We start from the raw sequence: 24,543 nt of genomic DNA, 5'->3' as shown, positions 1-24,543 counted from the left end.
CAAACCGCAAGCCACAATAAGGCAGGATGGACTTTGATATAGTCTTCAATGTAAGGGAGTTTTAATTCACTGTGACAAGCATACTGTTATGTAGAGATAGGGGCGCCCAATAATTTGCGACAAAATCTGTTTTCTTCCCCCTGTATGTAGTCGCACTTCCTAAAACCCCAAATGTCTACACTGTAGGTGGCAGTGGGAATGCATTGCAGTTTAAAAATGTTGGAGATGGCAGAAACTACCTGTGTCTTTCCAGGCTGGGGCAAGCTAAGTATATTGTTGATCGCTTTAGAAAACTTTTTTCCACAATGCGCTACGTGCTCAGCCCACGAACCGTTCCCTGCAAAAACCAGCCCCAGGTAGGGAAAAGTGCAAGTGCTCTGTAAACAATCTGAATCCACAACAATGGTATTGTTTAAATACTTTTTTGAACCACAAGCCATTAAAAACGATTTCTTAAAATTGGTACATAGGTCCAAGCTTGCCATAAAATCGACAAAGCCCCGCACCAATATGCTTAGGGCATTCGGGGTGCGTGCCATTAAAACCGCATCGTCGGCGTACGGCAGGGCCGGGAGCATATTACCGTTAATAATAGGGACATCAGAAGTAAGTGTCCCAACCTGCAGTCACGCACCATATCATCTAAAGTGAACTTGCATCTAAAGAGAAGCACACACCATGCTGACACCACTGGAGTATAAACACGAAGACTGTATAATGCCCCTTCTCCCCACACAGTAGGCTTTTGACTTGTACATGTATGTTCGGATTTAATCCTTCTAACACAAATGGCGTTAGACGTCTATATTCCTACCCACAATCATGAGTCTGAACAGGCAGCATGATCATTGAAACGGGGGCTTGGCCAAGGGACATGATAGGGATGCCTTATGTCGCTGTTGGTGTTTGACCTGATAGTGAAGCCCCTTGCTCTCATTATGAGATGTAATTTAGTAGATTAGGGCACTGAAGATGGGCACAGAAGGCATAGCGTTTTATTATATGCTGACAATGGTCTTCTTGGGAGATCCTGTCAAAGCTGTTCCACACATACTTGAACCATTAGATGGTTTTGGCGCAATATCCAACTTAAAGACTAACTGGCCCAAGTCATGGTTATTCTCACTTGGAGCACTAACCCGCTGCTAATAAAGCCTACTCCTATGATTGTGCTTCCAACTGCAACGAAAAGTAAAAAATATCTGTAATGACATTTACTCCTGATAGTGCGGATGACTGCCATGAATGTAGGTCAGTTCATTGATGGAAACAGTTGAGTGATTCCTTTCTGGGAAAAGTTCCCCTATAGTTCATTGGCAGTGTGGCCTTGGTGAAAATATTGGTTTTACCCTTATGTCTACATGGTTTTTAAGGGATGACATGCGTGCTTTCCAGAGCAATTTTTAATGACTAGATGGAATGCGGACTGTCTTGTTGTGGCCAGAGACACACCCCAGGATAAAAGTGGATGCTATTCAACTCCTATATGATCATCATGGACTGCAGCTTCTTGACTTTGAATGTTAATGCTAAACCTCATAACTTCAATTATTAGGGGATGATTCAATAAGGTAACAGGAGGCTGGAATCAGTGATACTCAACAAGGAACAGGTGCCTCCTGTACCATAAATTCTACCAACTAATTTCAAACTGCAGCGTGCTTTCTTTGTCTGCAGTAAAGAATTCTTCTATTAATTTCATTTTTAACATTTAAATCTGACATTACCACTATTTTGAGCCCATCTTTCTGTAAACACCAAAACTCACAGTACACATTTTGACAGTGACATTGATTTACTTATAATTTTTTTGTTGTTATCAACATTAACCAAATTATACAGTACAGATAATGAATATGCTTTGTAACCAACACAAATCACTGTATTAAATAGATCTATATACAATGTTACAAAAGGTTAAGAATATCAAACATTAACTTCTGTCATTTCTTTTGTGATCTGTTGTGCAGTCCTACTGTAATCGTGTGGTATAAGGTCTCTGGAGTGACTCAGACTTCTATACAAGCTAATTCAAAGGTCTTTAGAGACGATGTTAGGGAAAGCCTGTGTGAAATCTATAAAGTACAATACAAGCTGTCTGAATCCAGCCTGTAGGTCTATCAATCTGATGTCTTCAACGCTTCAACATAGGGGATCCCTTGGCCTCTGTATGGGGGTGCTGACACGTTTCGACCTTCGTTTGTGGGACCAAGAGGATTTTCAGAAGGGCTTCCTATGGGCTGGGTGTTTATGTGTAGGACTCTGTGTTGGGAGGGGAACAAGGATTTAGTGTGGTGGTGAAAGTGAGCATTAAAAATTACACTCAAGAGTCACATGTTGCTGGGTGAGAAAATTAATGGAGTTACCCATACATGAAATATGTCATCAATATTGCTGGAACATGATTGCTGGTCCTGGACGGGTGGAACATCTCGGAGCAGCTGTAGGCTTCTCTTCTATTTTTTAGATTGGAGTTTCCTAAAGGTTGGGGTGAGAGGAGGATAGAGAGGGTTCATCACGTCTTAAGATGTACTTGGTCTTATCAAAGTCTTTGTTTTATGGTTGCTGGAGGTGCACCGGGGCTAACAATTCAGCACAAATGTGAAAAATGCAAGCATTGTGAAATTGTTTAATAGAGGCAGGAGCAAGTGCTTGATGGTGGCGGGCAGTGATTGTGATGACCGGCCTAATTCGAGGAATTAGCATAATTGTGGCAGCGTACTTCATAAATCGTGAGCTTTAATACATGCAGTAAATACGAACTGTAACTGCTATTCGGGTATTCAATGGGAAATACTTTAATGTTTCCACTCAGAACATACCTCTAAGTCCAGAATTCTGTGATCTCGCTCTATGTATATATCTCTCTCAAAACGAACTCTCTAAATCTCTCTCTGTCATGGCCTCTCTCTCTCTCAATAACTAACTCTCTAACTATATCTCTCTCACTAAAGAACTCTCTCGCCTTCACTAACTAACTCTCTAGGGGGTCCATTAGGATGTTGGGCGGTGGCGGGGCGGAAAAACAGCTTTTTCCGCCCGCGAGCAGCGGAACTCACGTCCGCCACATTAGGATAGGTAAACATAGGTCAATTCCTGTCCGCCGCGGAGTGCCGCGCACCGCCATCAAAGTGCGCCTGCCACCGCGGCGGCGGTAGCCAATTGAGACTCTCCGCCGTGCCGAATGACGTCCGCCCCGCTCGACAAATCAGGATGGCCCAAACGAGCAGACGCACGGCAGCGGAGACACCGTCCAGCCTGTGCAGGCGGAAATTCGGCAGCGGAACAAGATAACCGAGACCCGGTCATGAACGCCATGGGCCCAGCCCTCCACATGCATCCGGTGATGTACCTGCTACAACACTATCGCCAGATGGGCCGCCGCGGATGCCGCCGCAGGTACGCAAATACACATATGCAACACACAACACAAATGCCGACACAGGGCCCAATCACCACACAGACACCCTGCTGGGGGACACAACACAGCCTTACATCACCCACCTCACAACAAGGCACCCCTCTGCATCCGGAACACACATCGTCCGCCAACCAGCAGCAACTTCCCAGTCCCGTCACCGCCGCTGTCATGACATGCGCACAATGCAGAAGGCAGGGCCACTCCAAGGCATGGGCAGGGCACAAACACCATAGGGACACACCACCTCCAACTCCACATCAACACACCCCATCAAGTCACAGGCCAGGTGCCCATCCCATGCACCCCCATGCACACCAACAAGCTCTGCAACAACAAGCACAATAGACACTCTCTGCACCGCACAACACACAACCAGGGAGACAGCCACTGCAGGAGTGTCTGACAAGGAACACACAACACCAGTGCCATTCACACTCTAGGCTCACAATCCTTGCCAGCACATACAAACACACAAACAACACACACCCTGGGTGTAGCCACAAACACAACACACACACAGGGATGCCTCAACAGATGCCTGCACAAGAACAACACACAAACACTACAGGAACACATACTGAACTCTAACAGAAACACACATACCCTGTCAGCCAAACTGGGGAAAACCAATGGGAGCACAGACACAACAGGCGTACACAACAACATCACTCAGGAACAAAACACACACACCATAACACAAATCACACAAGAAGTGCATCTGGACAAACACACACATTGCCACATCAAACCCACCACAGATGCACATCAAACCTCAATCAACAAACACCACAAGACATCAGGGGATGCACATCAGGCAATGCCAAGGCCACATACACACAGCACTGCATGCACAACATGCAGTGTCTGCATAACAGGCATGATTGACACAACCGCATCACACACACCACAAATCAGCACTGCACAAATCCAACACCACACCCAGGAACTGAAGCAATACCACACCCTACATCCACACATCCAACACAACAACTACACATGCACCACTCTGGGATACAAGAGCCCAGCCACCTCCACCAGAGCACTGGCCAGCACACACAGCTGAAGTGCACATGACCACTACAGAATGATCAATAGCACAAGGACAGCACACGTACCCCCTAACTATAACATAACCCGACTCGACAGAGCTGACAGGCATGGCGGTGGGATAGCCTGCATACACCAGTTCGGCCTAACCGCGACCAATGCCAACGCCCCTGCTATATCATCGTGCGAATACCTATGCCTAAACATTGCCAACAACAACAAACAAATCTGCTCTCTGCACGCCTTCTACCATCCTCCGGGAGATAACCTCACCTTCATAGAACACTTCATGGACATTCTAGCGTCAAATGACAACCAACAATCTAAGCAAATTTTCTTGGAGGATTTCAACCTTCACTGGGACGATCTCAACGACCCTGGGGTAAACAGCCTCAAAGCCTTCATCGCAGACCTCAATCTCACCCAACTATGTAACATCCCAACACACGACAAGGGTGCAACTCTCGACCTAATAATATCCAAAGCGGAATCCACCCAGCTCGACTCAATACTGGTCTGACCATCATATCATTACATTCCAAATCTCGGAATCCATTATTCGTCGCCCTACTCAACCCCTGAGAACCAAAATATGGAAGAGAAACCTCAATAACGTAGGATCTGACCTCACAGCCCTAGATAACTCAAACCCTTTTAGCCCCCCGGAAGACCTAGCTGATGTTCAGGAGCTGACAAATCACTACTTTCACTCCATGAACAACCTCCTAGACAAAATTGCCCCAATGCAACTGAAGAGAACCTCCGCTAAAGACTCCCAACATTGGTTCGATGGGAGGCTAAATGATGACAGACGCTCTCTTAGAATAATCGAACGACGCTGGAGAGCTACACCCTCAACTGACCTCCTCAAACTTCTCAGAACCTCCAGGAACACTTACTTTAGAAAAATCAGAAAATCTAAAACCGATTTCTTCAGGTCCCAACTTGACCTAGCTAAGAACCGCCCCAAAAAACTCTTCGATCTTATCAAAGCCCAAACCAAGAGCCTACCTAAGGTCCTTAACACCAACCCTCTCACTACACCTACTTGTGATGAATTTGCCTCCTTCTTCGCTTCTAAGACAGAATCCATTAAATTGGATCTACTCAAGGACCTTTTATCCACCTCAGGCCTGAAAGAGAGCCCACCACTGTCCCTTGCTGCCGCCCCAGCTAATAATCTCCCTCTATTTAAACTAAAAAACAATGCATCATGGTCCCACTTCAACATTTACAGTGAAGATACCATATTAAAAACGCTAAACGCGCTGAAACCATCCAATCACTTCACTGACCCGCACCCGGCAAACTACATAAAAGACTTCATTCCTCTCCTACTACCCCTCTGGACCAAGATCATTAACACTTCCCTTCTGCAAGGATCCATTCCAGACACCCTGAAAACAGTGCAGGTCTCGCCTATCCTCAAGAAACCCACAGCGGACCCCTCGGACCCTAATAACTATCGCCCGATCTCCAACATCCCTATGTTAGCTAAACTCCTTGAAAAATGTGTTAACATACAACTGAACTGTCACATTGATCGTTTCAACCTGCTGAACCAATTTAAATCTGGTTTCAGAGCAGGTCACAGCACAGAGTCAGCCATGACACATGTATTAGATGACGCTCTAAAAATCCTCGACCAAAATGAAGCATGTCTGTTAATCCTACTCGACCTGTCATCAGCATTTGACACCGTCAAACACGACAACCTGCTGAATCTCTTGAAACACAGAATGGGTTTATCTGGAAGTGTATTTAACTGGTTCGCCTCTTTCCTCCAAAACAGATCCCAAAGATTTAAGGTCAACCAATCCCTGTCCCTCCCCTCGCCTGTCACGCTGGGAGTTCCTCAAGGCTACTCCCTCTCTCCCACCCTTTTCAACCTTTTCATGGAACCCCTCACCGATCTTCTCAGCCTCTGCAAGATACAATTCCACATGTATGCTGACGATACCCAAATCTACATCAAAATTCACTCTCTGGAAGACATCAAATCACTCAACTCCACTCTACAAAAACCCCAAATCTGGCTAGCTGAAAACCACTTGAAACTTAACTCACTCAAAATTTCTTGTAATCGCCCCCCCCGCCCCCTAACAAAACCCAAGCAATCACTGACTGGATGAAACACCTAACAGCTCTCACAGGACAACAGCTCATAGTCGACTCAGCAAAATCCCTTGGGGTAACGCTGGACAATAACCTCAAGATGCTGAAACACATCAGCGCCTCAACAAAGGGAGCCAACTTCCACCTAAAGACCCTGCGAAAGCTGAAACCTTATCTGCCCGCCTTCGATTTCAAACAATCTGTTCAAGCCTTAGTTATCCCTCGCTTGGAATACGGAGCAGTAACCTTATGCGGACTCCCGAGGTCCTCAACAGCCCCGCTAAGAGCCACGATCAACTCAGCTGCGAGACTCATCACAGGCTCGAAGAGAAACGCCCACATATCCCCAGACTTGAGAGCCCTCAACTGGCTACCATTTGAAGCCAGAATTCACTTAAAAATCGCTTGTATTACACACAAGGCTCTTTACCACAACACCCCACAATACCTAGCTCAGAAACTGGTGCTTTCAGCGGGCAGCAGAGCCTCCAGGAGTGACAAGACTCTTGTCCTCCAACCTCAACGATTTGCCAAGAAAAAAACGTGTAACCGGTCCTTCTCCGGTATGGCTCCAAGGATATGGAACGCTCTGCCCAGTGAAACTAGAATGAACCCTTCCCCGGCTTCCTTCAAAAGAGAAGTGAAAGCTATCCTCATGGCTCAATCCATGTGAACTCTGTATTCAATGCTCTGTGCCCTATTACTTGCTTTTCTTCGCTTATATTTGCCAATGTGCACTAGCATCGCAATGCCTTGTCTTGTTCTAGATGTATCTAGTACTTACTTATTGTTTGTTTCTCTATATCCTAATATACACTGTATATATTTCTATTTGTCTTGTAAAGCGCTCTGATACTCGAAAGAGCCTGGTTCGCGCTATATAAAACCTCAAAAATAAAAATAAAAAACATAAACCATTGGGGCAATGTCCAGAGTGGAACAACACTTCTGGCCCAAGAACTGCACCACAAAGCACAAGCCCACATATGAAGTGATGGGGAGGCACACACCCATGGAAACAAAGGGGACAGCTGGCATCCAAGTTAAACAGCCTGCATGTCAGTAGCAAACATGTAAGGGGTGTACCACACACAAATAGAGGGACAGAACACCCACAATGGTCAGGCACAAGTGGCACACATAGGGGATGGCCTAAAACCACACACACACCATCCCATACAGGAGTCGAAAAACCACCATGTGCCTGCAATGCATGACAAACACAAACACAATGCCAGTGTGGAGCAGCAGGGACACACAGTTCACACAAAACACCCAAGACACATTGAGGATCAATCAAACACAACACTGATGTGCAACTCACACACTTTGTACACTTCAAACTTACAAACATAACAAGGAGGAGTCACATACAACACCGTGGCAACACCAACACACAGCACAGTGCACTACAAACAGCTCACACAAGTGCATACAATCCTCTACCCAGGGCAAGACAAAACAAACATCAGGCATACAACTCCTGGGTGACACATGTGTGTCTCTCAGAAAACAGGGGCACACATACATCCACTACAAACTGACACCCTTCACACTGCACACCTCTGCTACACCCAACACCACGCATCTCATGTAGGCCATGGCACCAGGACCAAGGGCCAACACAAGATGACCATACACATACAAGGCTGGGCACACAGAAAGGAATCCACACACATACTTCATTACATATCCCAGCCAGCTTTGAAACATTTGCACAGCATCACACCCTGTGCTGGCAGTGTCCCCCAACCAGACATGTGAACAGTGTAGGCAACAACAGCAAATCACTAACAAGATGGCTGCATGCCAGGTAAAATAGCCATCACAGATTACACAATTTGCAGGCTCAGAATGAACTGAAGACCCTGTCACCCCTACCCAAAAATATGATGGCTGCAAAGAGCCTTGCAATGTTGAAGTAATACATGGAGCATGGTGCACAGGCAATCAAATGCGAACAGAAACAGAACTTTAATCAGCAAGGACACTGACAAAACACACACCAGAAGTAACTGTATTTATTCACATATTGCACAGATGTAGCGGTACAACAATAGTAGACAACAGCAAGGCTCAAAATGATGTAAAAATGCTATATACCATACACAGGTGAAACACAAACAGGAAGGCAAGTGTCCATGGCACAGGGGAGAGCCCAACACAGCAGAGCAACAGGGCCAGTGTCCATGACAGGTCAAACAGCAAGTACATGAGAGGCTGCACAGGGGAGAGTACAGCACAGCAGAGCAACAGGGCCAGTGTCCATGGCAGGTCAAACAGCAAGTACATGAGAGGCTGCACAGGGGAGAGTACAGCACAGCAGAGCAACAGGGCCAGTGTCCAAGGCACAGGTGAGAGCACGACACCACAGAGCAACAGGGCCAGTGTCCAAGGCAAGTCAAACAGCAAGTACATGAGAGGCTGCACAGGGGAGAGTACAGCACAGCAGAGCAACAGGGCCAGTGTCCAAGGCACAGGTGAGAGCACGACACAGCCGAGCAACAGGGCCAGTGTCCAAGGCAGGTCAAACAGCAAGTACATGAGAGGCTGCACAGGGGAGAGTACAGCACAGCAGAGCAACAGGGCCAGTGTCCAAGGCAGGTCAAACAGCAAGTACATGAGGCTGCACAAGGGAGAGTACAGCAGAGCAACAGGGCCAGTGTCCAAGGCACAGGTGAGAGCACGACACAGCAGAGCAACAGGGCCAGTGTCCAAGGCAGGTCAAACAGCAAGTACATGAGAGGCTGCACAGGGGAGAGTACAGCACAGCGGAGCAACAGGGCCAGTGTCCAAGGGAGGTCAAACAGCAAGTACATGAGGCTGCACAAGGGAGAGTACAGCACAGCAGAGCAACAGGGCCAGTGTCCAAGGCACAGGTGAGAGCACGACACAGCAGAGCAACAGGGTCAGTGTCCAAGGCAGGTCAAACAGCAAGTACATGAGAGGCTGCACAGGGGACAGTACAGCACCGCAGAGCAACAGGGCCAGTGTCCAAGGCAGGTCAAACAGCAAGTACATGAGAGGCTGCACAGGGGAGAGTACAGCACAGCAGAGCAACAGGGCCAGTGTCCATGGCAGGTCAAACAGCAAGTACAAGAGAGGCTGCACAGGGGAGAGTACAGCACAGCAGAGCAACAGGGCCAGTGTCCAAGGCACAGGTGAGAGCACGACACCACAGAGCAACAGGGCCAGTGTCCAAGGCAAGTCAAACAGCAAGTACATGAGAGGCTACACAGGGGAGAGTACAGCACAGCAGAGCAACAGGGCCAGTGTCCAAGCCACAGGTGAGAGCATGACACAGCAGAGCAACAGGGCCAGTGTCCAAGGCAGGTCAAACAGCAAGTACATGAGAGGCTGCACAGGGGAGAGTACAGCACAGCAGAGCAACAGGGCCAGTGTCCAAGGCAGGTCAAACAGCAAGTACATGAGGCTGCACAAGGGAGAGTACAGCACAGCAGAGCAACAGGGCCAGTGTCCAAGGCACAGGTGAGAGCACGACACAGCAGAGCAACAGGGCTAGTGTCCAAGGCAGGTCAAACAGCAAGTACATGAGAGGCTGCACAGGGGACAGTACAGCACCGCAGAGCAACAGGGCCAGTGTCCAAGGCAGGTCAAACAGCAAGTACATGAGAGGCTGCACAGGGGGGGGGGGGTACAGCACAGCAGAGCAACAGGGCCAACAACACACCCAGGTTGTAAACAATGGTCAGGACTAGCACACCTGTATGAGGCACAGGCGTATGAGGGGGATGTCCTCTACCCAGGGCAAGACAAAACAAACATCAGGCATACAACTCCTGGGTGACACATGTGTGTCTCTCAGAAAACAGGGGCACACATACATCCACTACAAACTGACACCCTTCACACCTCTGCTACACCCAACACCATGCATCTCATGTAGGCCATGGCACCAGGACCAAGGGCCAACACAAGATGACCATACACATACAAGGCTGGGCACACAGAAAGGAATCCACACACATACTTCATTACATATCCCAGCCAGCTTTGAAACATTTGCACAGCATCACACCCTGTGCTGGCAGTGTCCCCCAACCAGACATGTGAACAGTGTAGGCAACAACAGCAAATCACTAACAAGATGGCTGCATGCCAGGTAAAATAGCCATCACAGATTACACAATTTGCAGGCTCAGAATGGACTGAAGACCCTGTCACCCCTGCCCAAAAATATGATGGCTGCAAAGAGCCTTGCAATGTTGAAGTAATACATGGAGCATGGTGCACAGGCAATCAAATGCGAACAGAAACAGAACTTTAATCAGCAAGGACACTGACAAAACACACACCAGAAGTAACTGTATTTATTCACATATTGCACAGATGTAGCGGTACAACAATAGTAGACAACAGCAAGGCTCAAAATGATGTAAAAATGCTATATACCATACACAGGTGAAACACAAACAGGAAGGCAAGTGTCCATGGCACAGGGGAGAGCCCAACACAGCAGAGCAACAGGGCCAGTGTCCATGACAGGTCAAACAGCAAGTACATGAGAGGCTGCACAGGGGAGAGTACAGCACAGCAGAGCAACAGGGCCAGTGTCCAAGGCACAGGTGAGAGCACGACACCACAGAGCAACAGGGCCAGTGTCCAAGGCAAGTCAAACAGCAAGTACATGAGAGGCTGCACAGGGGAGAGTACAGCACAGCAGAGCAACAGGGCCAGTGTCCAAGAAACAGGTGAGAGCACGACACAGCCGAGCAACAGGGCCAGTGTCCAAGGCAGGTCAAACAGCAAGTACATGAGAGGCTGCACAGGGAAGAGTACAGCACAGCAGAGCAACAGGGCCAGTGTCCAAGGCAGGTCAAACAGCAAGTACATGAGGCTGCACAAGGGAGAGTACAGCAGAGCAACAGGGCCAGTGTCCAAGGCACAGGTGAGAGCACGACACAGCAGAGCAACAGGGCCAGTGTCCAAGGCAGGTCAAACAGCAAGTACATGAGAGGCTGCACAGGGGAGAGTACAGCACAGCGGAGCAACAGGGCCATTGTCCAAGGGAGGTCAAACAGCAAGTACATGAGGTTGCACAAGGGAGAGTACAGCACAGCAGAGCAACAGGGCCAGTGTCCAAGGCACAGGTGAGAGCACGACACAGCAGAGCAACAGGGTCAGTGTCCAAGGCAGGTCAAACAGCAAGTACATGAGAGGCTGCACAGGGGACAGTACAGCACCGCAGAGCAACAGGGCCAGTGTCCAAGGCAGGTCAAACAGCAAGTACATGAGAGGCTGCACAGGGGAGAGTACAGCACAGCAGAGCAACAGGGCCAGTGTCCATGGCAGGTCAAACAGCAAGTACAAGAGAGGCTGCACAGGGGAGAGTACAGCACAGCAGAGAAACAGGGCCAGTGTCCAAGGCACAGGTGAGAGCACGACACCACAGAGCAACAGGGCCAGTGTCCAAGGCAAGTCAAACAGCAAGTACATGAGAGGCTACACAGGGGAGAGTACAGCACAGCTGAGCAACAGGGCCAGTGTCCAAGGCACAGGTGAGAGCATGACACAGCAGAGCAACAGGGCCAGTGTCCAAGGCAGGTCAAACAGCAAGTACATGAGAGGCTGCACAGGGGAGATTACAGCACAGCAGAGCAACAGGGCCAGTGTCCAAGGCAGGACAAACAGCAAGTACATGAGGCTGCACAAGGGAGAGTACAGCACAGCAGAGCAACAGGGCCAGTGTCCAAGGCACAGGTGAGAGCACGACACAGCAGAGCAACAGGGCTAGTGTCCAAGGCAGGTCAAACAGCAAGTACATGAGAGGCTGCACAGGGGACAGTACAGCACCGCAGAGCAACAGGGCCATTGTCCAAGGCAGGTCAAACAGCAAGTACATGAGAGGCTGTACAGGGGAGAGTACAGCACAGCAGAGCAACAGGGCCAGTGTCCAAGACACAGGTGAGAGCACGACACCACAGAGCAACAGGGCCAGTGTCCAAGGCAAGTCAAACAGCAAGTACATGAGAGGCTGCACAGGGGAGAGTACAGCACAGCAGAGCAACAGGGCCAGTGTCCAAGGCAGGTCAAACAGCAAGTACATGAGAGGCTGCACAGGGGGGGGGGGGTACAGCACAGCAGAGCAACAGGGCCAGTGTCCATGACAGGTCAAACAGCAAGTACATGAGGCTGCACAAGGGAGAGTACAGCACAGCAGAGCAACAGGGCCAGTGTCCAAGGCACAGGTGAGAGCATGACACAGCAGAGCAACAGGGCCAGTGTCCAAGGCAGGTCAAACAGCAAGTACATGAGAGGCTGCACAGGGGACAGTACAGCACCGCAGAGCAACAGGGCCAGTGTCCAAGGCAGGTCAAACAGCAAGTACATGAGGCTGCACAAGGGAGAGTACAGCAGAGCAACAGGGCCAGTGTCCAAGGCACAGGTGAGAGCACGACACAGCAGAGCAACAGGGCCAGTGTCCAAGGCAGGTCAAACAGCAAGTACATGAGAGGCTGCACAGGGGAGAGTACAGCACAGCAGAGCAACAGGGCCAGTGTCCAAGGCAGGTCAAACAGCAAGTACATGAGGCTGCACAAGGGAGAGTACAGCAGAGCAACAGGGCCAGTGTCCAAGGCACAGGTGAGAGCACGACACAGCAGAGCAACAGGGCCAGTGTCCAAGGCAGGTCAAACAGCAAGTACATGAGAGGCTGCACAGGGGAGAGTACAGCACAGCGGAGCAACAGGGCCAGTGTCCAAGGGAGGTCAAACAGCAAGTACATGAGGCTGCACAAGGGAGAGTACAGCACAGCAGAGCAACAGGGCCAGTGTCCAAGGCACAGGTGAGAGCACGACACAGCAGAGCAACAGGGTCAGTGTCCAAGGCAGGTCAAACAGCAAGTACATGAGAGGCTGCACAGGGGACAGTACAGCACCGCAGAGCAACAGGGCCAGTGTCCAAGGCAGGTCAAACAGCAAGTACATGAGAGGCTGCACAGGGGAGAGTACAGCACAGCAGAGCAACAGGGCCAGTGTCCATGGCAGGTCAAACAGCAAGTACAAGAGAGGCTGCACAGGGGAGAGTACAGCACAGCAGAGCAACAGGGCCAGTGTCCAAGGCACAGGTGAGAGCACGACACCACAGAGCAACAGGGCCAGTGTCCAAGGCAAGTCAAACAGCAAGTACATGAGAGGCTACACAGGGGAGAGTACAGCACAGCAGAGCAACAGGGCCAGTGTCCAAGCCACAGGTGAGAGCATGACACAGCAGAGCAACAGGGCCAGTGTCCAAGGCAGGTCAAACAGCAAGTACATGAGAGGCTGCACATGGGAGAGTACAGCACAGCAGAGCAACAGGGCCAGTGTCCAAGGCAGGTCAAACAGCAAGTACATGAGGCTGCACAAGGGAGAGTACAGCACAGCAGAGCAACAGGGCCAGTGTCCAAGGCACAGGTGAGAGCACGACACAGCAGAGCAACAGGGCTAGTGTCCAAGGCAGGTCAAACAGCAAGTACATGAGAGGCTGCACAGGGGACAGTACAGCACCGCAGAGCAACAGGGCCAGTGTCCAAGGCAGGTCAAACAGCAAGTACATGAGAGGCTGCACAGGGGGGGGGGGGGTACAGCACAGCAGAGCAACAGGGCCAACAACACACCCAGGTTGTAAACAATGGTCAGGACTAGCACACCTGTATGAGGCACAGGCGTATGAGGGGGATGTCCTCTACCCAGGGCAAGACAAAACAAACATCAGGCATACAACTCCTGGGTGACACATGTGTGTCTCTCAGAAAACAGGGGCACACATACATCCACTACAAACTGACACCCTTCACACCTCTGCTACACCCAACACCATGCATCTCATGTAGGCCATGGCACCAGGACCAAGGGCCAACACAAGATGACCATACACATACAAGGCTGGGCACACAGAAAGGAATCCACACACATACTTCATTACATATCCCAGCCAGCTTTGAAACATTTGCACAGCATCACACCCTGTGCTGGCAGTGTCCCCCAACCAGACATGTGAACAGTGCAGGCAACAACAGCAAATCACTAACAAGATGGCTGCATGCCAGGTAAAATAGCCATCACAGATTACACAATTTGCAGGCTCAGAATGGACTGAAGACCCTGTCACCCCTGCCCAAATATATGATGGCTGCAAAGAGCCTTGCAATGTTGAAGTAATACATGGAGCATGGTGCACAGGCAATCAAATGCGAACAGAAACAGAACTTTAATCAGCAAGGACACTGACAAAACACACACCAGAAGTAACTGTATTTATTCACATATTGCACAGATGTAGCGGTACAACAATAGTAGACAACAGCAAGGCTCGAAATGATGTAAAAATGCTATATACCATACACAGGTGAAACACAAACAGGAAGGCAAGTGTCCATGGCACAGGGGAGAGCCCAACACAGCAGAGCAACAGGGCCAGTGTCCAAGGCACAGGTGAGAGCACGACACAGCAGAGCAACAGGGCCAGTGTCCAAGGCAGGTCAAACAGCAAGTACATGAGAGGCTGCACAGGGGAGAGTACAGCACAGCGGAGCAACAGGGCCATTGTCCAAGGGAGGTCAAACAGCAAGTACATGAGGCTGCACAAGGGAGAGTACAGCACAGCAGAGCAACAGGGCCAGTGTCCAAGGCACAGGTGAGAGCACGACACAGCAGAGCAACAGGGTCAGTGTCCAAGGCAGGTCAAACAGCAAGTACATGAGAGGCTGCACAGGGGACAGTACAGCACCGCAGAGCAACAGGGCCAGTGTCCAAGGCAGGTCAAACAGCAAGTACATGAGAGGCTGCACAGGGGAGAGTACAGCACAGCAGAGCAACAGGGCCAGTGTCCATGGCAGGTCAAACAGCAAGTACAAGAGAGGCTGCACAGGGGAGAGTACAGCACAGCAGAGAAACAGGGCCAGTGTCCAAGGCACAGGTGAGAGCACGACACCACAGAGCAACAGGGCCAGTGTCCAAGGCAAGTCAAACAGCAAGTACATGAGAGGCTACACAGGGGAGAGTACAGCACAGCTGAGCAACAGGGCCAGTGTCCAAGGCACAGGTGAGAGCATGACACAGCAGAGCAACAGGGCCAGTGTCCAAGGCAGGTCAAACAGCAAGTACATGAGAGGCTGCACAGGGGAGAGTACAGCACAGCAGAGCAACAGGGCCAGTGTCCAAGGCAGGACAAACAGCAAGTACATGAGGCTGCACAAGGGAGAGTACAGCACAGCAGAGCAACAGGGCCAGTGTCCAAGGCACAGGTGAGAGCACGACACAGCAGAGCAACAGGGCTAGTGTCCAAGGCAGGTCAAACAGCAAGTACATGAGAGGCTGCACAGGGGACAGTACAGCACCGCAGAGCAACAGGGCCATTGTCCAAGGCAGGTCAAACAGCAAGTACATGAGAGGCTGTACAGGGGAGAGTACAGCACAGCAGAGCAACAGGGCCAGTGTCCAAGACACAGGTGAGTGCACGACACCACAGAGCAACAGGGCCAGTGTCCAAGGCAAGTCAAACAGCAAGTACATGAGAGGCTGCACAGGGGAGAGTACAGCACAGCAGAGCAACAGGGCCAGTGTCCAAGGCAGGTCAAACAGCAAGTACATGAGAGGCTGCACAGGGGGGGGGTACAGCACAGCAGAGCAACAGGGCCAGTGTCCAAGGCAGGTCAAACAGCAAGTACATGAGGCTGCACAGGGGAGAGTACAGCACAGCAGAGCAACAGGGCCAGTGTCCATGGCAGGTCAAACAGCAAGTACATGAGGCTGCACAGGGGAGAGTACAGCACAGCAGAGCAACAGGGCCAGTGTCCAAGGCACAGGTGAGAGCACGACACCACAGAGCAACAGGGCCAGTGTCCAAGGCAAGTCAAACAGCAAGTACATGAGGCTGCACAGGGGAGAGTACAGCACAGCGGAGCAACAGGGCCAGTGTCCAAGGCACAGGTGAGAGCACGACACAGCAGAGCAACAGGGCCAGTGTCCAAGGCAGGTCAAACAGCAAGTACATGAGCGGCTGCACAGGGGAGAGTACAGCACAGCAGAGCAACAGGGTCAGTGTCCAAGGCAGGTCAAACAGCAAGTACATGAGGCTGCAAAAGGGAGAGTACAGCACAGCAGAGCAACAGGGCCAGTGTCCAAGGTACAGGTGAGAGCACGACACAGCAGAGCAACAGGGCCAGTGTCCAAGGCAGGTCAAACAGCAAGTACATGAGAGGCTGCACAGGGGAGAGTACAGCACAGCAGAGCAACAGGGCCAGTGTCCAAGGCAGGTCAAACAGCAAGTACATGAGGCTGCACAAGGGAGAGTACAGCACAGCAGAGCAACAGGGCCAGTGTCCAAGGCAGGTCAAACAGCAAGTACATGAGAGGCTGCACAGGGGAGAGTACAGCACAGCGGAGCAACAGGGCCAGTGTCCAAGGCAGGTCAAACAGCAAGTACATGAGGTTGCACAAGGGAGAGTACAGCACAACAGAGCAACAGGGCCAGTGTCCAAGGCACAGGTGAGAGCACGACACAGCAGAGCAACAGGGCCATTGTCCAAGGCAGGTCAAACAGCAAGTACATGAGAAACTGCACAGGGGACAGTACAGCACCGCAGAGCAACAGGGCCAGTGTCCAAGGCAGGTCAAACAGCAAGTACATGAGAGGCCGCACAGGGGACAGTACAGCACAGCAGAGCAACAGGGCCAGTGTCCATGGCAGGTCAAACAGCAAGTACATGAGAGGCTGCACAGGGGAGAGTACAGCACAGCAGAGCAACAGGGCCAGTGTCCAAGGCACAGATGAGAGCACGACACAGCAGAGCAACAGGGCCAGTGTCCAAGGCAGGTCAAACAGCAAGTACATGAGAGGCTGCACAGGGGAGAGTACAGCACAGCAGAGCAACAGGGCCAGTGTCCAAGGCACAGGTGAGAGCACGACACAGCAGAGCAACAGGGCCAGTGTCCAAGGCAGGTCAAACAGCAAGTACCTGAGAGGCTGCACAGGGGACAGTACAGCACCGCAGAGCAACAGGGCCAGTGTCCAAGGCAGGTCAAACAGCAAGTACATGAGAGGCTGCACAGGGGAGAGTACAGCACAGCAGAGCAACAGGGCCAGTGTCCAAGGCAGGTCAAACAGCAAGTACATGAGAGGCTGCACAGGGGAGAGTACAGCACAGCAGAGCAACAGGGCCAGTGTCCAAGGCAGGTCAAACAGCAAGTACATGAGAGGCTGCACAGGGGGGGGGGGGTACAGCACAGCAGAGCAACAGGGCCAGTGTCCAAGGCAGGTCAAACAGCAAGTACATGAGAGGCTGCACAGGGGAGAGTACAGCACAGCAGAGCAACAGGGCCAGTGTCCATGGCAAGTCAAACAGCAAGTCCATGAGAGGCTGCACAGGGGAGAGTACAGCACAGCAGAGCAACAGGGTCAGTGTCCAAGGCACAGGTGAGAGCACGACACCACAGAGCAACAGGGCCAGTGTCCAAGGCAAGTCAAACAGCAAGTACATGAGAGGCTGCACAGGGGAGAGTACAGCACAGCAGAGCAACAGGGCCAGTGTCCAAGGCACAGGTGAGAGCACGACACAGCAGAGCAAAAGGGCCAGTGTCCAAGGCAGGTCAAACAGCAAGTACATGAGAGGCTGCACAGGGGAGAGTACAGCACAGCGGAGCAACAGGGCCAGTGTCCAAGGCAGGTCAAACAGCAAGTACATGAGGTTGCACAAGGGAGAGTACAGCACAACAGAGCAACAGGGCCAGTGTCCAAGGCACAGGTGAGAGCACGACACCACAGAGCAACAGGGCCAGTGTCCAAGGCACAGGTGAGAGCACGACACAGCAGAGCAACAGGGCCAGTGGCCAAGGCAGGTCAAACAGCAAGTACATGAGAAACTGCACAGGGGACAGTACAGCACCGCAGAGCAACAGGGCCAGTGTCCAAGGCAGGTCAAACAGCAAGTACATGAGGTTGCACAAGGGAGCGTACAGCACAACAGAGCAACAGGGCCAGTGTCCAAGGCACAGGTGAGAGCACGACACCACAGAGCAACAGGGCCAGTGTCCAAGGCACAGGTGAGAGCACGACACAGCAGAGCAACAGGGCCAGTGGCCAAGGCAGGTCAAACAGCAAGTACATGAGAAACTGCACAGGGGACAGTACAGCACAGCAGAGCAACAGGGCCAGTGTCCATGGCAGGTCAAACAGCAAGTACATGAGAGGCTGCACAGGGGAGAGTACAGCACAGCAGAGCAACAGGGCCAGTGTCCATGGCAAGTCAAACAGCAAGTACATGAGAGGCTGCAAAGGGGAGAGTACAGCACAGCACAGCAGAGCAACAGGGCCAGTGTCCATGGCAGGTCAAACAGCAAGTACATGAGAGGCTGCACAGGGGAGAGTACAGCACAGCAGAGCAACAGGGCCAGTGTCCAAGGCAGGTCAAACAGCAAGTACATGAGGGGCTGCACAGGGGAGAGTACAGCACAGCAGAGCAACAGGGTCAGTGTCCAAGGCAGGTCAAACAGCAAGTACATGAGGCTGCAAAAGGGAGAGTACAGCACAGCAGAGCAACAGGGCCAGTGTCCAAGGCACAGGTGAGAGCACGACACAGCAGAGCAACAGGGCCAGTGTCCAAGGCAGGTCAAACAGCAAGTACATGAGAGGCTGCACGGGGGAGAGTACAGCACAGCGGAGCAACAGGGCCAGTGTCCAAGGCAGGTCAAACAGCAAGTACATGAGGTTGCACAAGGGAGAGTACAGCACAACAGAGCAACAGGGCCAGTGTCCAAGGCACAGGTGAGAGCACGACACAGCAGAGCAACAGGGCCAGTGTCCAAGGCAGGTCAAACAGCAAGTACATGAGAAACTGCACAGGGGACAGTACAGCACCGCAGAGCAACAGGGCCAGTGTCCAAGGCAGGTCAAACAGCAAGTACATGAGAGGCTGCACAGGGGACAGTACAGCACAGCAGAGCAACAGGGCCAGTGTCCATGGCAGGTCAAACAGCAAGTACATGAGAGGCTGCACAGGGGAGAGTACAGCACAGCAGAGCAACAGGGCCAGTGTCCATGGCTGGTCAAACAGCAAGTACATGAGAGGCTGCACAGGGGAGAGTACAGCACAGCAGAGCAACAGGGCCAGTGTCCAAGGCACAGATGAGAGCACGACACAGCAGAGCAACAGGGCCAGTGTCCAAGGCAGGTCAAACAGCAAGTACATGAGAGGCTGCACAGGGGAGAGTACAGCACAGCAGAGCAACAGGGCCAGTGTCCAAGGCACAGGTGAGAGCACGACACAGCAGAGCAACAGGGCCAGTGTCCAAGGCAGGTCAAACAGCAAGTACATGAGAGGCTGCACAGGGGACAGTACAGCACCGCAGAGCAACAGGGCCAGTGTCCAAGGCAGGTCAAACAGCAAGTACATGAGAGGCTGCACAGGGGAGAGTACAGCACAGCAGAGCAACAGGGCCAGTGTCCAAGGCAGGTCAAACAGCAAGTACATGAGAGGCTGCACAGGGGGGGGGGTACAGCACAGCAGAGCAACAGGGCCAGTGTCCAAGGCAGGTCAAACAGCAAGTACATGAGCGGCTGCACAGGGGAGAGTACAGCACAGCAGAGCAACAGGGCCAGTGTCCAAGGCAGGTCAAACAGCAAGTACATGAGAGGCTGCAAAGGGGAGAGTACAGCACAGCAGAGCAACAGGGCCAGTGTCCATGGCAGGTCAAACAGCAAGTACATGAGAGGCTGCACAGGGGGAGTACAGCACAGCAGAGCAACAGGGCCAACAACACACCCAGGTTGTAAACAATGGTCAGGACTAGCACACCTGTATGAGGCACAGGCGTATGAGGGGGATGTCAACTCACTCCTGGCTGTCATGTGGACTTGGACCTTGCTGTGTTTCGGGGACTGCAGGCCCACTTGACTGGGGTGACAGAGCACCAGGTGATGTGGGGCTAACAGTGGCTTGGCAAGCTGGAGGGCTGTGTGGACCAGGCGGCATAGTGGCACGTGGAGGTGGAGTCATGCAGACCAAGGACACAGTGTGAGTGGGAGAGATTGGAGGGGTGCCCTTCCACTTTTTGGGAATGTGAAATGGCTTCCCTGTCTTGGGGTTGATGGGAACTGGTGATGACACAACAGGCACACACACCAACGGTCCCACACCAGGTGCAGACACTGGCACTACCTCTGGTATTGTGCTGGATCCTGCCGAACGCTTGGTCTGGCTACGCCTCTGGACCACCTTCCCCTCTTTGTCTGCTGTACCCCCTACAATGCCCTCCTTTGGCTTCTTCTCAGGTGTACCCCCTACAGTGCCCTCCTTTGCCTTTTTGCCTGCTGTACCCCCTACAGTGCCCTCCTTTGGCTTCTTCTCAGGTATACCCCCTACAGTGCCCTCCTTTGCCTTTTTGCCTGCTGTACCCCCTACAATGCCCTCCTTTGGCTTCTTCTCAGGTGTACCCCTACAGTGCCCTCCTTTGGCTTCTTCTCAGGTGTACCCCCTACAGTGCCCTCCTTTGGCTTCTTCTCAGGTGTACCCCTACAGTGCCCTCCTTTGCCTTTTTGCCTGCTGTACCTCCTACAGTGCCCTCCTTTGGCTTCTTCTCAGGTGTACCCCCTACAGTGCCCTCCTTAGCCTTTTTGCCTGCTGTACCCCCTACAATGCCCTCCTTTGGCTTCTTCTCAGGTATACCCCCTACAGTGCCCTCCTTTGCCTTTTTGCCTACTGTACCCCCTACAGTGCCCTCCTTTGCCTTTTTGCCTGCTGTACCCCCTACAGTACCCTCCTTTGGCTTCTTCTCAGGTGTACCCCCTACAGTGCCCTCCTTTGCCTTTTTGCCTGCTGTACCCCCTACAGTGCCCTCCTTTGCCTTTTTCTCAGGGGGGGTCTCAACAGTGCCCTCCTCCAACTGCTTCGATGGACTTGGAATTGAGGTAGATGTGGTGGGTGGATGTGTCCCTGTGCTCTTCCTAGGTGTACCCCTGATATTTAACACCTCCTCAGTGGGCACAGACACTGCATGGGTAGGTCTGTGTGTAGTTTCAGTGACAGGAGAGTCTTTTGCTGGTGATGCCTCTGCGACATGGGAGCCTGATGTCTGCCTCGTTGCTCGCCTGGCCTTGGTCTTCCCTGACTGCCTCTTGTCTGGGCATTCTGGGGTGGCCCTGCTCTTCTGTGGGGATGGTGTCTGTGGGCGGGAGTGCTTGGCTTGTGTCTGTTGTGTGCTCCTTGTGCTGTATCGTTTTGGTGATGCAGGCGAACCGTGGTCACTAACATCTGATGTGGCCACTGACTGGGGGGTGGACAAAGGCACCTGAGCTGGAAGGTGAGCATGTGCCTGTTGAAGGGCAGACGTCACTGTGGATGACAACGCCTGGACTGTACGGTGTAGCCCAACCACGTCAGAGTGTATGCCCTCCATGTATGCAACCACCTGGCCTAATTTCTTGTCATGGTCACTGAAGGCATTGAGAAGGGCGGTCTGGCCTACACAAAGCTGGCGCAGAAGCTCTACACACTCTGCAGTGAGGGCAGCAGGGGGGACAGGTGCAGCGATGCCAGGTGTGAATGTGACTCGTCCCCTCTTAGTGACACAGATACAGGCAGCACCAGAGGAAGTAGATGGGAGGCTGGGCAGTGGCCGCTGGGTGGTAGATGATGATGCAGACTCCCCATCCCCTGTGCCTGCCAACATGGATGCATCCCCGCTGGCATTAGATGATGTGCCACTCTGTGTCTCAGCCACAGATTCCTCCTGCATACTTCTGTCCCCCTCAAATGCACTGGTGGGCTCTGTGTCACTGGCCTCCGCTGCAGCTCTTCTGCTAATCTCGCCAAAACTGGTTTCAGGCTCCTGTTCCTCTGTGGTTCCTTGCGAATCTGCATGAGAGAGACAGCCAGGGTTGTGAAAGTGTCATCATCTGGTCACACGATTTACAATCAATCAATGCAGTACATGAGAGCCTCAAATCTACATGGTAACCACCACACCCTGCAATCACTGTGCAGCTACACACAACATAGACCACAACAGTGCCTGTAACGCTGAATATCTGCCATGAGTGAGCCATGTTGATGCCACACAGCACTACACCCTGCCCGTAGATGAAGTGTACCACACACACAACTTGGCCTGCCCACACCTTGGGACATGATATGGGTACAACACTTGTTACCACTAACAGACCTTCAGGGAACAGGAGGGGACAACACACACACCTATTAGGACATCACAGTCCCCAATGCCAAGTAGGCCATAGCAAGCACCATGTGTTAATCTGGGGCACATTATTTGCAGATGTTGGGGCATCAACGATCATGGTGCAGGCAAAGTAGGCTTACATGAATTCACACTCAGCAAGTGGACACTGCTGTTCACCCCATAATAGATTACCCACACCATCCCAATGCTGAATGACCATGTGGAGCCCAACACATCTGGCAATGGGAAAGTACAGCAGGGAGTATCTGCTCAGTAAGGCCAGGGTGGCACAATACCTGATGCAAGCACACATCACAGCAGCCAATCACATGACACAGCACAGCACAGCAACACACGCACATCACATGGCTCACCGCTGCCACAGGCCCTGTACACATGCATCCACTCCAAGCAAAAGTCACGCTCCCCAGATACTCACCAGCCCTGCCTTGCTTGCGATGCTCCTTCAGACATGCATCCAGGTCTGGATGAGTCACTGCCAAGATGCGGTCCATCAGTGGAGTCATGCTGCGCCGTGCCAAACGCCCTGTGCGTGGTAGCATCCCCAAGGTCATCTCTGCCACTTGCGTTGCCAGCCGGCTGATGTCGTCCCACCTCTTGTGACAGTGAGTGCGTCGGCGGTTGGATACCCCCAGGGCTCGCACCTTTGCCGCAATGGCCCTCCACACGGCCTTACACTGGTTTACCTTGAGCTGCAGGTATGAGAGAAAAGAAGGGTAAATGACCAGTTACACAATGTCAGGTACCAACATCTATCAGTACAGTAGCAAAACCCAGACTCAGGACCAATTGTAACCTACCTCCATCCCAAACTGGGGGACCCCTCACAAGGGCACTTTGCATGGCCCAAACAGATGTGATTGCATGCACACATTGGGGCGTAGAGGGTCCAGGATAATCTCACAAATGCCGGATGCATCAACATAATATGCATTGACAGAAGTGTGTAAGTGTGCAATTACACAGGGCACAGATGGGGCATATCTACTATTCAGTGGGAAGGAACTGGAGCAAGGACCATGTAAGTCTGGTGGTGTTTTTTCGTTTGGGTGGGCAGCCACTGGACCTACTCTCTGGGTCACACTGAGTCAGACAACAGGGGCACACAGAAATATTCACACAAGCAATTACTGTCCGGGCACCTACATGGCAAACATCTGGTGGCTCTGTATGGCTGACAATGTAACACTCCCCACTCACACATACAGGTGCAGGCATGGAAAAGAGTGACATTGTGACACACACACTCCCTCGCCCTGGAGACAGCTTGTCTGTCAGTGTTTGACACAACCCCAAACCCTCAGGCATATACTGCAGCAGCACAACTACACGTCTGACACCCCCCTGCCCTACAACTACCTTCATGGTGACTTACCATGACATTGGGACCGCCAAACAGCCTTGGGTACTGTGCCAGCACCTCGTCCACAAGGACCTCTAACTCCTCGCTGGTGAATGGACTGGCACGGATCTTCTCTGTCCTTGCCATCCCTGTGGACATGGAACACCTGTGGCGGAAGTGAGTGGTGAGGGGTCCCAGGCAGCAGTCTCCGGAGGCAGCAGCAGGAGAGGGTCCCAGGCAGCAGGCACTGGAGGAAGCAGCAGGAGAGGGTCCCAGGCAGCAGGCACTGGAGGCAGCAGCAGGAGAGGGTCTCAGGCAGCAGTCTCAGTTGGCAGCAGCAGGAGAGGGTCCCAGGCAGCAGGCACTGGAGGCAGCAGCAGGAGAGGGTCCCAGGCAGCAGGCACTGGAGGCAGCAGCAGGAG

General features: G+C 52.0%; 1 protein-coding gene across 1 annotated transcript in view; it reads right to left on the bottom strand.

Moving 5' to 3' along the window:
- The window catches only part of LOC144783266 (uncharacterized), a 131,600-nt gene that overhangs the window by 2,654 nt on the left and 104,403 nt on the right, over positions 1 to 24,543 (bottom strand). The window contains exons 3-4 of the mRNA XM_078662332.1: positions 23,198 to 23,471; positions 21,210 to 22,436 (exon numbers count right to left, since the gene is read on the bottom strand). Coding sequence (XP_078518458.1) covers positions 21,210 to 22,436; positions 23,198 to 23,333 — 1,363 coding nt within the window. The 5' untranslated portion in view covers positions 23,334 to 23,471. The remainder of the gene's footprint in view (positions 1 to 21,209; positions 22,437 to 23,197; positions 23,472 to 24,543) is intronic.

The sequence above is a fragment of the Lissotriton helveticus genome, chromosome 9, assembly GCF_964261635.1.
Source record: "Lissotriton helveticus chromosome 9, aLisHel1.1, whole genome shotgun sequence".
Lineage (NCBI taxonomy): Eukaryota > Metazoa > Chordata > Amphibia > Caudata > Salamandridae > Lissotriton > Lissotriton helveticus.
This window is presented reverse-complemented; position numbering and strand designations above follow the sequence as displayed.